A 17,470-nucleotide genomic window follows, 5' to 3' on the forward strand; every position below is an offset into this window, starting at 1 on the left:
AATTATCAAATGTGAGAAACAAGTAAGGGAACCACAAAATGTGACAAAAGAACTTTCACATGTGACAAAAATAGATTAGATGCGATGTTGGTACTGCATAATATAACAATGGAACCATCAAATTTGAGAAAAAAAATAAAGGAACCACTATATGTGACAAAAGAACTGTCAAATGTGATATTGAAATTATACAATGTGATAATAGAACCATCAAATGTAAGAAAAAAAAAAAAGGGAACCACCAAATGTAAGAAACAAACTGTTAAATGTGATGTTGAAACTGCACAATGTGAGAATAAAACCGTCAAATGTGAGAAAAAAATAAGGGAACCACCAAATGTGACAAAAGAATTGACACATGTGATGTTGGAACTGCACAATATGACGGTAGAACCGTCAAATGTGAGAAAAAAAAAATCACCCAATATGACAAAAGAACTGACACATATGATGTTGGAACTGCACAATGTGAGGATGGAACCGTCAAATGTGAGAAAAAAGTAAAGGGAACCACTAAATGTGAGAAAAGAACTGTCACATGTGATGTTGGAACTACACAATATGAGGATGGAACCGTCAAATGTAAGAAAAAAAAAAAGGAACCACCAAATGTGACAAAAAAACTGACACATGTGATGTTGGAACTGCACAATATGAGGATGAAACCGTCAAATGTGAGGAAAAAAATAAGGGAACCACCAAATGTGACAAAAGAACTGACATGTGTGATGTTGGAATTGCATAATATGAGAATGGAACCATCAAATGTGAGAAAAAAAAGTAAGGGAACTACCAAATGTGAGAAAAGAACTGTCACATATGATGTTGGAACTGCACAATGTGAAGATAGAACCTTTAAATGTGAGAAAAAAGTAAGGGAACCACCAAATATGAGAAAATAACTGTTACATGTGATATTGGAACTACACAATGTGAGGATGAAACTGTCAAGTGTGAGAAAAAGTAAGGGAACCACCCAATTTGACAAAAGAACTGACACATGTGATGTTGGAACCGCACAATGTAAAAATGGAACCTTCAAATGTGAGGAAAAAAAAGTAAGGGAACCACCAAATATGAGAAAAACACTGTCACATTTGATGTTGGAACTGCACAATGTGATGATGAAACCGTCAAATGTGAGAAAAAAGTAAAGGAACCACCAAATGTGAGAAAAGAACTGTCACATGTGATGTTGGAACTACATAATATGAGGATAGAACCATCAAGTGTGAGAAAAAAGTACGGGAACCACCCAATGTGACAAAAGAATTGTCATATGTGATGTTAGAATCGCACAATGTGAGGATGGAACCATCAAATGTGAGAAAAAAGGTAAGGGAACCACCAAATGTGAGAAAAATACTGTCACATGTGATGTTGGAACTGCACAATGTGAGGATGGAACCGTCAAATGTGAGAAAAAAGTAAAGGAACCACCAAATGTGAGAAAAGAACTGTCACATGTGATGTTGGAACTGCACAATGTGAGGATGAAACCGTCAAGTGTGAGAAAAAAGTAAAGGAACCACCAAATGTGAGAAAAGAACTGTCACATGTGATGTTGGAACTGCACAATGTGAGGATGAAACCGTCAAGTGTGAGAAAAAAGTAAAGGAACCACCCAATGTGATAAAAGAACTGTCATATGTGATGTTGGAACCACACAATGAGAGGATGAAATTGTCAAATGTGAGAAAAAAAAGGTAAAGGAACCACCAAATGTGAGAAAAGAACTATCACATGTGATGTTAGAACTGCATAATGTGATGATAAAACTATCAAATGTGAGAAAAAAGTAAGGGAACCACCAAATGTGAGAAAATAACTGTCACATGTGATGTTGGAATTGCACAATGTGAGGATGGAATCGTCAAATGTAAGAAAAAAGTAATATGATGTAGCAGGTTACCTATTAGTGGGTACCGTACCCTCCCCTTTTTTTGGGGGGTACTGTAGAATTACTCTTGAAATGGCATATGAGATAGCACAACTTATACTAGTGTTCTTATACTTTATTAGGAGAAGCAAAATTCAAATCCACATCCTGGTAATTATCAAATTATAAAAAATAAAAAATGAGCTCTAATCAACTTGTAAGAGATTTCGGGTTCAAAACCTCACTTGCGTTAAAAAAAAAAATTCAGTGCCTTAAAGGTGTGCAGAAAACCCACCGACCCACCAAACCCGACCTAATCCAACTCGACCCACCGGGTTGGGTCGGTTTTTAAGGCTTGGTGGGTTGGGTTGGGTTACAAAAATTTTTTTTAATGGTGGGTCGGGTTGGGTTTGGGTCATAAAATTACAAGCCCACCAAACCCGACCCGATTCACCCATATTTAATATATATTTAAAATATATTTTATATTTAATAATTTTTTTTAAATCAATTGTAGGGCACTTTTATATATATATATATATATATATATATTTAAATATATATTATATATTTAATAATTAAAAAAAAAAACCAACTGTAGAGCAGCATTTCCTCAGTTCCTCCTATTAATATTAATTTAATATATATATAAAATATATTATATATGTAAGGTCTGTCTCTGGGGCCCAGGCCCAAAAGTAGGTTGTTCTGGCCCAAAGGACCTTAGACAATAAATATGTAGAGAGCGGGTTACAGAACTAGGGTTGGACGAAGTGAGCGTTAGTTAATTGCATGTCATGCAGCAGTTTGAACGTAAGAATATCTCCTTAATGTCCACAGGATACTTAGTCCGAGGAAACATATGGGTGCACCTCTAGTTCTGATCAAAGACTATTGCCTTGCTCTTTCTTCCTATCTCCTTTTTGTTTTCCAATTTTCGATCATTTCTTCATGGGGATTCCCTTCTCTTATATAACCTCCTTAAATTGATAAGAGTCTTACACTTGTTAACCATTTGGACCTTCACTTGAGTGCCTGTCCCATCGGACATCCACCTTATCTTTCTGTGAGTTGCATTGGCCAATGTAACATTGTTCGCTTGTCTTCTCCACATTAATGCGGCTGGAAAAGTAGCTTCCTTGCATTTAATGCGGCAGTTGTGGTCTCTACCTAGACATCCTATGCTTTTGTTCTTCTCCCTGCTTTGTGAGGCTTATCCTTATAACCAATATTTGTTTGGAATGATTCCTTATTATGGATAGGGTGCATGTTGGGCTCATATTTGGCGCGTTCGAGGAGACACTCCTCCTCGACCGTCTCCTTTAAATAAGTTTGGACTTATTAGGGTTGGGCTGACAGTTGCTTTGGCGGCCCATTTTCCCTTTGGTCGTAGTTGGACTCTGTATAGGGCCCAAGGCCTGTTGTTTGACTTGAGAATTTTACCCTTACAATATAATTAATAAATTTTTTCAAATAGCCAATTCTTCCTATCCTATATAAAAGTCAATTAATTTACACAAATCCTAATAAATTACTATTGTTGTTTAGTCATTAGTGTTGTTTACCTTTAAGGAGTTACATTGATATTAATTTTTAGGTTTTTTTAATATATTAATATATATATATATATATATTTTTTTTTTCTACTCAATTTAATAATAATAATAATAATAATAAAAAAAATTTGTCAAATTCATGGGTTCAACTCGACCCAACCCGACCCATGTGAGTTGGGTTGGACTTATATGATGGGTTGGGTTAGGTTGAATTTTTTTTGACCGACCATGATGGGTTGGGTCAAAAAATCCCCTCAATCCGACCTATGCACACTCTACAGTGCCTTATCAAAAATTTTTTTTTTTGGGATATTATGGCACCAACGATAATAAAGAGCATTTATTATAAAATAGACGTGATTGGTTAAAATTTGAATAGTGTCTAATATAAAAAAGAAAATAAAAGGTACTCTCCATCCATCAAACATCCCGGCACCATTGTGGATCTAGTAATCCAATTGCCAAACACGGGGAATAGTAAAAGCTGCTGCAACAAGCTATTCCAACCCCATCCCCCGATTTAGATTTGAGAAAGAGAGAGATCCGTCATCCATGGCGGGCGTGTCACTCAAGTGCGGTGACTGTGGAGCCCTGCTGAGGTCTGTAGAGGAAGCCCAGCAACACGCAGAGCTGACTTCCCACTCCAGCTTCTCCGAGTCCACCGAGGCCGTCCTCAACCTTGTCTGCACCACTTGTGCCAAACCATGCCGATCCAAAACGGTTCTTATTTTATTAATTGGATTTGTACTTTCTAGTAATGTGCTTTTTTTTCTAGGTTTTTGTTGTAGGGAAATATAATGTTTTAGATTTCCTAGTCTTAATCGTTTGTTTTTGCTGATGACTCGTAGTTAATTATGTTTCTACAATACAAAATTGTTTTGTTTTTGTTTAGGAAACTGATTTGCATACCAAAAGAACTGGGCATACTGAGTTTGTTGACAAGACTGCTGAGGCCGTGAAACCAATAAGTTTGGAGGTTCCAAAGTCTGTTGCCGACTGTGCCAATGCCAGTACTAGCCACCCTGAAGGTACTATTCATTTTAGTTGGTTTTTTGCTTTCTGGGTTTGATTTGAATTTGCTGCTGATGTATTTGGAAGTATATTACAATTGGATATATGCTCATTTCTGTAGCTAGCTAGCTAGAGTATAAGTTGTTTGGATGGCCACGCCTTGAAAATCTCAATCGTGATTGCTTATTATCATCATGCCTAGATCTCTTATTCGACGATAATATACTTTGCTAGTTGAGCTAACTGGAACCCGCAAATGAATAAATAAGTAAATACACATAATTTTACTAATTAATGGGATTTACATTCCCATCACTTATAAATTTCCTTGTTTGGTTTTAATATTTGTAGAAAATTTAAAAGATGGCAATTGTAAATTTTTGAAGTTTGGAAATAATCAGAAAATAATAGAACAACAAAGGCCACCTTTGATCCTATTGCAAAAATATCTCATCACAAGAACGATATCAAGATAAATAAATACAATACAGCTCACCAAATATCATAACAAAAATGAAACATATATCCTTTCAATGGCAATCAAATACTTTCATTCCCTGAGTTAATTTCACAATAGAACAAACAGAGCAAAACACTATTTTTAGGTTTTGGGTATAACTAGATTTATAAGAAAAAATGCGATCCCAAATGTAGCCAGGGTTTTAGCTTTTTACTTATTCATATTTTGAACAAGGGTTTTTGCTTTTAAGCTGCAAGAAATGCAATATATACTTACAAAACAGAACACAAGGGATCAAACTTTAAGAAGTGGTCTCTGTAATACTAAAGAATATAATCTATGCTAGAGTTCACAACTGTCAACTAATTGGCCTGTCAACATACCCAAAAGGAAAAAACCAAAGATTTTCTGCTACTCTTAATGATCATATATAGTTTTGTGGGTAAAAAAATGTATTAATTTTACCTCAAAGCTCCAGCCTTTTTTACCACCCCCCCCCCCAAAATGCAAATCTCTTAATAGTTTTCAAGAAGTGTGCACAGAAAGTATATCAGACTGGTGCGAGTGTGACCAACCAAATTGGAGCTGTCAAAAATGGTATAAAAGGTTAGAGCCTGAATCAAAAACAAGGACTGGATCCCTTTCAATTGCTGGGTGGGGGTGGGAAGGATTAAATAGATGATAAATAATATTGAGGAGGATAAGAGACTTTGGCTGCCTTGTAAGAGTAAGGGGTTCACGGTTAGTTCTTACTACCATCTTCTTGTTGGTCATAGTGAGCATTTTTTCCCTTGGAAAAATATTTGGAAGCAGAAGATCCCCTCTAGAGTGGCTTTTTTTGTCTGGACCGCAGCCTTGGGGAAATGTTTGACTATTGACAATCTTAGGAAAAGAAAGGTTTGCATTTTGGATTGGTGTTATATGTGCAAGCGTAGTAGTGAAAGTGTTGACCATCTTTTCCTTCATTGCCCGGCTGCTTCGGAGTTATGGGATATGGTTTTTGGTTTATTTGGAGTGTGTTGGATCATGCCCTCGTCTGTTGTTGGTCTCTTTGCTTGTTGGCAAGGTCACTTTGGTCGCCTCCGCAATGGAGCCATTTGGAAGATCATTCCTCTTTGCTTGATGTGGTGTATTTGGAAGGAGAGGAATAGTAGATGTTTTGAAGACTCTGAGCGTGCTATGCCTGACCTCAAGCTTCTTTTCTTCCGAACCTTACTTGAATGGTTCTCTGTGTGGAGAAACCATCCTTTTTCTATTTTGGATTTACTTGACCTTTGTAATTTTCATTCTTGACTTGCTCCCCCTTGTATACTACCTGTGTGCTTGGGTGTATCTTTTTTCTATCAATGAATTCTTATTACTTATCAAAAAAAAAAAAAAATATTGAAGTAGAATTTGACAGGGTAATGGGATGGGAATTGAAAGAGAAAGGAAAAAAATTTTAGAGAGAGATATTGAATTTGAGAAGGAAGAGGGAAGAGACTGAATAGTGGAGTTTATAAATATAAATCACTGGGTCTTGAATTCGTTGGTGTGATGAGAATCCTGCATTACTGTAAATGGAGAAATTCCATCTATTTAGATATAGATTTAAGGTCGAATTTTTTTTTTTGCCGCGGGGGAGGGGTGGGGGGGGGGTGATTTGAAGCCAGAATTTTGCCCACCCCAAATTCTGGCTTAAAATCCCACATGGAAATTCGAAAATTCTTCCTCAGATATTCTACCCAAACAAAGGATTTAATAAATGCCATCTCCAAATTCCAGCTCCAAATGCTCTAACTAAACACATGGGATATTGGTTGCATAATATATTTCTTTCTTTACCCAATTGGTTATGTTGTAATTAATATGAGCATTTTTCTTTTTCATCAGAATTTTTTTATTGGCAAGGCTGTCAATGCTTTTGGTGGTTTGGGTCAAATTGGGATTCTGGAAAAATAAAAGGAAAATGAATAGTTATAGTTATTTCCTAAGTGTGTTTAATCCATATAATTGTGAAAAGTAACGAATTGATGTTGGCTTCTTGGAACCAGTCAATTATTGTTGGTTACCCATAATTTCTTAATTCCTTGATTACCTAATTTATTTTATGTTATTCTTCTAGAAATGGTTGTGCCTGAAGTTGACAAAAAACTGCTTGAGGAACTTGAAGCAATGGGCTTCCCAACAGCGCGAGCAACCCGTGCACTTCATTATAGTGGTTAGTTTATTGTGAAGTCCTTACAAATACTACCAGTAATATCTTTCTTCTCTGATTTTATTTTTTGCAATAACTTCTCATTGATTAAATGTTGTGGCTACTATGTACGTATGTTTTATTGGGCTCATGGGAAATGCTTTAGGCTGGGAATGTAAAGGATACTGATGAAATATTGATTTATCATGTCAGATCGGTTGAATTGTCTTCTCTCATAGGGAATTAAGTTAAAATTTAGTTTGAATTTGTGGTTGGAATCCTTGGAGGCTTTTAAGATTGAAAGCTTTTTGTTAAAGGATTAAAGTGTGGTAATATGGAATGCTTCATGACTTATAATTTTTTTTATAGGTTATAGAACTTTTATTGAAAAAATGAACATCAGGATCATGATGATGAACACCCTGGACATGAAGAAAATACATGAAGCTCAAGAGCTAAAGCTAACAACTAAAAAATGGTAGAAAGCAGGGATTGAAATACATTGTGCAAGGCCCCAATTACGAGCCCATCGACACCTAAATTATAAGTCAGCTTCATGACTTATAATTTAGGTGTCAACTTTCCTTAGAGGTTCTGTTTCACCTAGCCTAGAAATCAAGACTCTTTGGAAATGGTTAAGGAGATGCAATGGAAATATTATCAATAAATGCTAGACCCATCAGTGTATGATGCAATGATACTTGATGGGGTTGTCTTATGCTACCTGTAGGCATTTTATAAGATTGATGGGTTTGTCTGCCTTTGGATTTGGGAATTTTTTACGGTATTCATTTGCATTTCACTGGTTATTTTAATTGTTTTAGTTTTCTCTTCTTCAGGCAATGCTAGTCTTGAGGCTACTATTAATTGGATAGTAGAACATGAGAATGACTGTGATATTGATCAAATGCCCTTGGTATGATATCTGTTATCTTTTTATTTTCATTTTTATTTTTTTAACTACTAGTTTCTTAATGTCTATCCTTCTTTTTATTTATTTATCTGTTTATTTTCATTGCTTTTAGAGACTAAAGCATTACTTCACTTTTTAATTGAAAAAAGGGTAACTGAAGGATTGCTTTATGATGATTTAAGTATCTTACTAGCTTATGTGTGCTCAGATACCTGTTAATACAAAAGTTGAGGCTCCAAAACCTTCTCTTACGCCAGAAGAACTCAAAGCCAAACAACAGGAGCTAAGGTAGAGAGTAATTAATTAATTGTTGACATATCTTTATCTAGTATCATGTTTCTTAATAGTTTTGATGTTGGTAACATGTATATATGTATGTATGTATGTATAGTATTTCTAACTATTTGCAACACTTTTGACAACATTTTTCTTTAGGGAGCTATAATGCACACTTTAGTAACTTTAAAGGCTAACTAATTATTCAAATTATCATTAGTCACAATGCATGTTAATTTTTCTTTTTCAATAAATCTCAAGGGAAAAGGCTCGCAAGAAGAAAGAAGAGGAGGAGAAGAGAATGGAAAGAGAGAGGGAAAAGGTATTTCTAAATGTTCTTTGTTGCTTCTCTCTAATCTTCTTCTTAGTTGCAATCCTGGCATAACTCTATCTTGATAATGCGTGTGTATGTGAGTATATGTTTTTTTTTTTTTTTTTGATAAATAATGTAAGAATATTATTAATAATAATAAAAAAAATTGCCAAACTGAGTACATTGGGGATGTACTATGGAGGCACAAATCAGGAAACAAAAGAACAACGGTCAAGAAACAAAGAAAAGGAAGAATAAGAAAAATGAGAAAAAACCACACTCCATTCAAAGAGAGTGTGTAAGAAGAAAGACTTAATCTCCAGCAAAGAGCGTTCACAACCCTCAAAACTTCTAGCATTCCTTTCACACCAAATGCACCAAATCAAGCAATGAGGCACTAGTCTCCAAACATCAATATGACGACGTCGCACTAACTTTCCTTGCCAGGCCTCAAACAACTCAAACAACATCAATATGACGATCGTCTGCAATATATCTTTTTGAAGAACCTACAATCTTTAGTTGCCAAGGTGATTTTAATCAGTGGATTCATATTTGCAATTGTCCATTACAATTTATTCTAAATTGGTTGTGTAGTAATTACCAAAAAAAAAAAAACCAGAATACTCTCAAATGGCAATTAAGAATGTGAGCATTATATTGATAAAATTAATATGTAAACGTAATCTGTAATTTTAGTTCATTTTGGTAATATCTTAATCTATCCAGTGTGCTTTTATACTATTAAGGTAATTGCCATTTTATCTGCAAACTTAATGCTAATGGCTATTTTGATAGATTTAAAATTTTATGCTCTGTTTTTTTTTTTTTGCATAAAACATTTTTGCTTGTAAATTTTGTTTTCAATAGAAAATGATTTGGTATCTTTTGTTTGGTTTGCAAATAAATCTCTAGTATTTGGTTGCATTGAAAATTCTTGTCTTTTTTTTTTTGGGGGGGGGGGGGGGGGGGGGGAGGGGGAAGATCCCTTTCAATTTTTTTTTTTTTTTTTAAAAAGATGGTTTATTATTATTTATTATTTTTTTTAAGATCATAGGATTTTTAGACTGTCATGTCTCTTATTTGGCAAAAAAGTGGAGGATTTAAATGGGAGTGGATCCTTTCCCAAAAAGAGGGGGAGGTGGTGGTGATGTGGATGAAAGGGGACAGAGGTGTTGTTGGTGTGGGAGTGGGGGAGAAGTAGGTGACAGTGGTGGTGGTGTGGAGGGTTTCATTTTTCTAGGGGGGGAGGTAATGGTGGTGACGGTGAAGAGTGATGCAGCACAAGATTGACATAGGGATTTGTAGGGAAACAAAAAGAACCAAAAAAAAAAAAAAAAAAAAAAAAAAACGATCAAGCGAGTAATCAATGGTAGGGGTTGTTTGGAGTCAACACTAAGGTTGTGTTTGTTTTGCTAAAATATTTTTCCCAGTTGCAGGTGTTTGGTGTGACTAAAAATGCTACTCAAATCTTGAGTTTAAGTCTTTTTTCTTTCTTACTCCTCTCGAATGGTGGTTAGTTTTACCTGCTTTTTCTTGTTTATCTCTTCCTGCTTTGTTTGATCTTTGTAATTTGGTTTCTTGATGTTTTTGCCTTGTTAGTACATTTCCTATGTACGGGGCTGAGTTCTTCTTTTTATATATCTTCCTTTACTTATCAAAAAAAAAAAAAAAAAAAATGCTACTCAACCTGAAAATGATTCCAGTTTGACTGTAAATATGGGGCATTTTCAGTCCAAATATTTTATGCCAGCCTAAAGCCCCAACCTCAACCCCCATCCCCACTGTCAGCAGCCCAACCAACCACTATAGATCTCCGATCTTGTCACTCTCTAATCTTGCAATCTCTGATCTCATCAATCTCAATCTCTCTCTCTCTCTCTCTCTCTCTCTCTCTCTCTCTTATTAACAAAGTTTATTTTATTTTATTCTTAATTTTTTTGGGTTGGAGTATGTTTATCATATATCTGTTTGGGAGTTGACAAAATGTGGAGAGTAGTAGGAAGTATGGTTGTCATTACATTTTCGGGTATGCAACTAAACACTTGAAAATATTTTCTTTTCCGGAAAATATTTTCAAGTGAAACAATATCAGCCTAAGTGGTAGAAAAAATGATAAAATGTAGGAGTCAGTACTAAAGAGTGTGTTTGCAAGGACCTGGGGGGGGGGGGGGGGGTGTGGAGGGAAGGTGATGGGGTGGGTTTAATGAAACTTTATTTGTATATTTTTTAAACAGGGAGGGGGAATGGTTTAAGGGGTTTTGGAATGGAATCTTACCCCTCCAAACCCCCTCATTTTTAATTTCTCCAAATTGGGGTAGTTTGGAGGAACGGGGTGGAGTTTTACTTATATTAAAAAAAATTTAAATTGTCAAATTTGTTCTTATGATATCAATTTATATCTTTATCTTTATAATTAGCAAAAGAGGGTCGTAATTGTCAACTTATGTGATTCTTCCCCTCCCCTCTTCTCCCCCTACTTAATTTTTAGAACATCCAAACAAAGGGGAGTGATATTTATTTCCCCTACTTATTTTTTAAAATATCCAAACACAGGGAAGGGGTAACCATTCCTGATGCAGGTTGTGAAAAGCCATTCTCAGTTTTTTTTTTTTTTTTGGATAGGTAATCAGAGAGCTGTTATTGATGAGAAAAAATGAAAAGTACAAGTTGTTCATGATGATGAACAACAAGAAACAAATGTAACAAACAGCAAAACAAAAGATAGGGAAATCAGAAAGATAATCTAAGGGAAAACATAAACTTTGAAAGAGACGAAGAATCAGTAAAGCCCCAACAACGAGACCACTCAAAATGACTGCGCTGGCATAAAACCTTTAACTCATCCAACGTCTTCTCCATGTTCTCAAAGGAGCGGTGATTTCGTTCCAACCAAACAATCCACATTAAGCACCCTAGAATCAAATTCCAAATATTCGAGTTATGCTTCCCAAGCCATTGATGCCAGCAAGATAACAATCCCGCCACTGATCTTGGCATAACCCAATGAATACCAAAAGCCTGAAGCATGAAGGACCATAAGGTATGTGTAACTGGACAATGAAGCAGAAGATGGTCTACCGATTTACCAAAGGGCGACCCCTAAGCATGAGATTATCCAAAGTGAGAATCTGATCGTGAGCAGCTGTTTACACGAAGAAAGCCACTCACTTAGGAATCTTTGGTTTCTAAACACCCTTCCAAGGAAACAAAAAATTCGGAGTACCCTGAATTGCTTGGTAATAAGATCGGGTATCAAACTTACCATCCCCTTTGAGCTACCAACAAAGGGTATCCCTCCTATTCCCCCGAGGAATACGAGGATGGATAAACTGAAGTAGAGAGTAAGATGCAGCTAGCTTCCAATCTTTAAAAGCTCTATAAAACCTTAAGTCCCACACTCTAAAAGTACCTCCTTCCGGAGTCCACAAAACCTCAGAGATGCATGCATCCTTGGCAGCTGAACACACAGAGCTCAGGATAGAGATTTTTAGGGTATTATCCCTAATCCACCTATCATGCCAGAAGCGGATACGAGTGCCTTCACCCACTACAAAAGACAAATGCTTAAAAAAACTCTCTCACCCTTCATGAATGCTTCTCCAAAGACTACATCCATGAGTCCTCCTGCACACTTTTGTACACCACCCTCCTTGACCCTCACCATATTTTGTGGAGATAACTCTCCGCCAAAGATGGGTAACTTCATGCCCAAAACGCCACAACCATTTCCCTAATAAAGCTTGATTAACGACGCCACACTTTTTATCCCCAAACCACCCAATTTAACAGGTAAACACATATTTTCCTAAGCCACCAAAGGATATTTGAAATTCTCCTCAGAAGACCCCCAAAGGAAATTCCTTTGAATACGTTCCATTCTAGCAGCCACAACTTTAGGAATAGTGAAGAGAGATAAAAAGTACGTTGGAAGACTTGATAGAGTACTCCTTAGTAATGTGAGCCTACCACCCTTAGATAAAAAGAGACGCTTCCACCCTGAAAGTTTCTTCTCCATCTTCTCCAAAATAGGATTTCAAATCGAAGCTGTCTTAAAAGAAGTTCCCAACGGCATTTCCAAATATTTCATAGGCAAACTCCCTGCTCTACATTGAAGAATACTAGCCAATTCAACTAGATTATTCACCTCCCCAACAGGGACAATCTCACTTTTCCCAACATTAACCTTCAAACCCGTAAACGCCTGAAAACAAGACATCGCCAACCTTATGGACAGCAACTGATCCCTAGAGGCATCACAAAATAAGATAGTGTCGTCCGCAAACAACAAATGAGAAATCCACACTAATGGTCCATTAGGCCTTATTTTGGGTTTTTATTTTAGTTATTTAGTTGGGCTTAGTAGTAAAAGCCTAAGGAATCCAAGTCCAAGTCTTATTAGAGTTTTAAGAAATCTTAGTTCAACTAGGAGTAGGTATTAGACTTCCATTTAAAGAGTTGTAATCCTTTCTATTGGAGGCTAGTAATATATTTTCAGAATTTAAGAGTTATGAAGCTTTCTTTTATGGTTTGTGGGATGCAGCCTTCTCCGAGGTGTAATGCCAAGGATAGGTGTGATGCTTAGGAAGTCTAGGTGTGATGCCTAGAAAGTTATCTCTTCTTTCATTTTACTGTTTACAGGTTACTCTTCACAGCACTGGAACAGCAGCCCAAATCCTGAATTTTCTCCTTTGTTTCATCCCAAACCCTACTAATCCTTGTCCCCATTTGAAACCCTATAATCCTTATTATAATCTAGCCTTTTCCCCACCAATAATTTTATTAATCAAGCAAAATCCTTTAAATAGAGTTCCCAAGTTACATCAAGAAAATAAAGGAATTAACTTTATAACTGATTAAGAAAAGGAAAAAGCTCTTAGCCAGTTACATTAAATATGAAAAAAGAAGTAAATAACATTAAATTTACAAATCAAATACGATCTAATAAGTCAATTAGACCGATCTAGCAACAGGCCTTCATCGTCCATCCATTCATTGGGCGGACATCTTCTTGTGTCGGCATCCATAAACACATATGATTGGGGGGCCTATATTTGGTGTTTGCACCAACTCCCTCAATGTAGGGAAAACTTGACCCCTTGAGTGTGGCTCTTAGTGGCTTTTATAATACTCTAGCAAGTTTGAGTCAAGTTGTGCTCATCTCAAGTGATTCATGAGTATTCAGAATATGGTCCTTCCCTATAACAATGTGTACTTGTTCAAGGCCTACAATCTTTGCATCCCATAGACTTCAATGAGAGACTTCTTAGTGTGGGAGATTCATGTTGGTGGTCTTTCAAGACATTTTGGGCATTGTAAGACCATTGAGAAAGTAGAGTGCCAATTTTATTGGCCAAGCCTAAAGAGACTAAGAGAAATGTTCACAAGACAATTGGCCAATGTTGTACATGTTAGTTGGCCAAGCATCACAAGAATAACCCTAGCCTCTACACCCTATTACCCATGTCAGATTGTCCCTGTTAGACATAAGCATGGATTTTGTGCGTGGACTCCCATGTATAGTTAAGCACGGTTCCATTTTAGTGGCAGTAGATAGATTCTCCTAGATACCCCACTGCATCCTGTGCTAAAACCTACGCATCCAAAGTTGTGAAGTTTTATTTTATTGTTAGTATTTTTTATGAGATTGTAAGTTATATGATGTTCCCAAACCATGGTGTCTGATAGGAATGTTAGTGATGGAGGACCATGGCAGCAACCATTGAAGACATATAAAAGGTGTCCTAAGACTTTTAATTAGTTTTAAGTGTTAGGGGTGCTTTAGTAATTTTCTGTTTTCTGGAATGGGCTGTGTTATTAGTCCATTGGGTTTTATTTTAGATTTATTTAATTTGGGTTTAGTTATTTAATTTGGGTTTAGTATTAAAGCCCAAGGAGTCCAAGTCCAAGTCTTATTAGGTTTTTAAGAAATCCTAGTTCTACTAGGATTAGGTTTAGTCTTCTATTTAAAAGAGTTGTGGTATTTTCTATTGAGGTAGAGATTAATAATATTTTCAGATTTTAGAGCTATAAGTGTGTTACGGTTTGTGGGATGCAGACTACTCCTAGGTGTGATGCTTAGGAAGTTTAGGTGTGATTCCTAGAATTTATCTATTTTCTTTTATTTGCTGTTCACGGTTACTATTTACAGCACTGTTCACAGCAACCTAAATCTTGATTTTCACCTTTGTTTCATTCCTAAAGCCCTATTAAACCTTGTTTCCCTTGTCCTACGTCAGTTAGGTTCATGAACTAATTATGGAAAATCATGTTGCACATGGTAGACACAAAATTAAAGTTCTCAATGTCATATCATTCCCAAACAAATGGTTGGATTGAAGTTTTCAAAAGGAATCTTAGAAACCTCCTGAGATGTCATGTGGGTGAAAACAATAAAAAATAGGATTTAATTCTCCCTGCAGCCAAATTTGCATACAGTACTTCTGTCCATAGGATCATGAGTCCATTTGAAGTCGTTCATGGCTACAAGCCTAGGAAGTTATCCAAAAAAGAATTTTTTTTTTTAATAAAAAAAATGGCTACAAGCCTAGGAAGTCTTACGACTCTTATCTCTCTCAATGCCCCTACATGTTAAGAGTCTCTTGAATCCGCAAAAGCATTTGCATGTCAAATTCATGAATTAATCATGAGTTCCTTAAAAAAATTCAAGCAAGTTTCTTTATAAAATTTAGAATGATCCTCATGGATGCTATATGGAATTTAAAGTAGGGGTTATGTCATGATTCAAATTAGGCTTGAGCAGTTTTTCTCTTGAACCTTATAAAATTGCAAGACCATAGTATTGGACCATTCAAAGTGTTTAAAGGGTTGAACCAAATTTTTATGTCATTGATGATTGACCTTCCCTCAAACTATAGAATTAACTTCACTTTTAATATCGAGGATCTAATTGCTTATAAAGGTCCAACAGTCATCCCAACTGATCATTTTGGTGATGGCAATGAGGCATAACTTGCAAAGGAACCTGAGAAGATTGGCGGCTGATGGCTTGACTTTGACGTGGCGGTCTGCACAATTGCTCTTGGTGGTTGTGGTTGGTGATCTGTTGTGGGGAGTCTGGGGACAGATCTGGTGATTTGATGTGAGATTCGCTTGTTGGCGAAGTGGCTTTGGGATTTTTTGTGTGTTATGATTTTTTTTTTTTTTTTTTGGCAGTGACAGTGGGGTGGAGTGGCTGAATGTAGCTTACAGTGGTTGGGTTTTCTGTAGTGGTAAACAGTCAATGGTGAAGGATTTTATTTTTTATTTTTGGAAAAACTGAATGGATCAGTTTGCTTTGATCCCAAAATTGAAGCAGGACAATCAAGAGGAAAATAAAGGAACAAGAAAATTACAAGATAACCCTAAGAATCAGCACCTAAGGGGTGCTTGGAATCAGCACCAAGCAATAAAACCTAGGCATCAGTACCTAAGGTGTCAGCACCCAACAATTTGGAAAATTTTCCATCTGAAATTTCATTAATCTACTGTCTCCCAAATACAACCATCTAGAACCCTTTTATAGAGCTTTTAGGAATAGAAGATAATCCTATCTAAAAATGAAGCTAATACAAAAACTAATCCCTAGCTAAACTCAAATCTAATCCCTATCTAAACTCAAAAATAAAAGTTTACAATAATCCAATCTCCAATGAGATAAAGAAAATTTGAAATAATAAATTTGAAAATAATTTTGTTTGTGCTCCTGCATCACTCAAAGTTTGGCTTCTAGAACCCATCTGCCATATCTGGGAAACAGTTTTATATATCTGCTTATTTATTTTTCAGGAGAGAATTCGAGTGGGCAAAGAACTCCTAGAAGCAAAGAGAATTGAGGAGGAAAATGAAAGAAAACGGTTTGTCTTCATCTGGTGTAATCTTTCTGTTATATCTTACCTATCAAAAAAAAAAAAAAAAATCTGTTATATCTTGCATTTGTGTTCCAATCTACCATTGTGTGACAGAAAATGCTCTTTTTCCAGAGGCCACTATAGTTTTTTTATGGAATGAAAATTCTGTTGTGTTCTTACAGGATATTGGCCTTGCGAAAAGCAGAGAAAGAGGAAGAGAGAAGGGCTAGGGAAAAAATTCGGCAGAAATTGGAAGAAGACAAGGTATGCATCTCTCCAGCCACGTTGTCTAATGTATCGATTAGTTCTCTCATTATGACTTTTAGTAAGGCTTTTTTTTTTGGTTTTGGATAAGATGCTAGCCAAGTACATGGGCTGTATACATTGAGTAAAACACAGAACAGAAAAGAAAGAAAATTAGGAAGACAAAAAATTAAAAATAGTAGCAAGGCATTTATTTTCTAGTAATGTTATCATGTCTAAATGCTTTTTATACATTATAGGCAATTCTTATTTTATGAAATTAACCTCTCAAATCCGGCAAGCGAAATTCCATTTTTCTCTTGAGAGCAGGCTTGAGTTAAGCGTTCTTGACTACAATAAGAATTGCATGATTGTAGGCAATTCTTGTAAATGTTGGATGACTTGTGAAATATAAGTATAGCCAAAAATGGATGATACCTAAAATTAGGTTTAAATTGATTCATCCCAGCTCCCCCAAAGGGCAAGCATGTGAGATGAATATGTAATAAGAGGCCATGTGTCCATTTCTTTTTTGATAAGTAAGAATGATATATATGCAAAAAGGCTGCTCTATGCATGAAAAGCACAGAGCATGCCAACATTTACAAGAAAAGGAAAAAGAGAAAAGAAACAGAAAAAAGAAAAAAAAAAAAAAGCAGCAAATTAATTACAAAAGAGAAGAGAACTAAGAAATGAAGGGAGAGAATCACTAGTCATGAGTCCCTAAGCCCGAGAGCAATCGAATAAAGTTCCGCTAGAAGAAGCAAGCATCTGATCTTGGGAACTATCCAAG

The 17,470-nt window shown here is 36.0% G+C and overlaps 1 protein-coding gene across 2 annotated transcripts in view; it reads left to right on the top strand.

Moving 5' to 3' along the window:
* Window positions 1–3,840: 3,840 nt before the first annotated feature.
* Window positions 3,841–17,470, top strand: part of LOC126688418 (uncharacterized) — a 46,733-nt gene continuing 33,103 nt past the window's right edge. Inside the window, exons 1-8 of one of the 2 annotated variants that reach the window (XM_050383099.1) lie at window positions 3,841–4,155; window positions 4,328–4,463; window positions 7,011–7,106; window positions 7,922–7,998; window positions 8,204–8,283; window positions 8,533–8,593; window positions 16,373–16,440; window positions 16,617–16,698. In XM_050383099.1, the coding sequence (XP_050239056.1) occupies window positions 3,988–4,155; window positions 4,328–4,463; window positions 7,011–7,106; window positions 7,922–7,998; window positions 8,204–8,283; window positions 8,533–8,593; window positions 16,373–16,440; window positions 16,617–16,698 (768 nt within the window). In that variant the 5' untranslated portion in view covers window positions 3,841–3,987. The remainder of the gene's footprint in view (window positions 4,156–4,327; window positions 4,464–7,010; window positions 7,107–7,921; window positions 7,999–8,203; window positions 8,284–8,532; window positions 8,594–16,372; window positions 16,441–16,616; window positions 16,699–17,470) is intronic. The other variant, XM_050383100.1, reaches the window with a different exon arrangement.

Source organism: Quercus robur, chromosome 6 (genome assembly GCF_932294415.1).
Source record: "Quercus robur chromosome 6, dhQueRobu3.1, whole genome shotgun sequence".
Lineage (NCBI taxonomy): Eukaryota > Viridiplantae > Streptophyta > Magnoliopsida > Fagales > Fagaceae > Quercus > Quercus robur.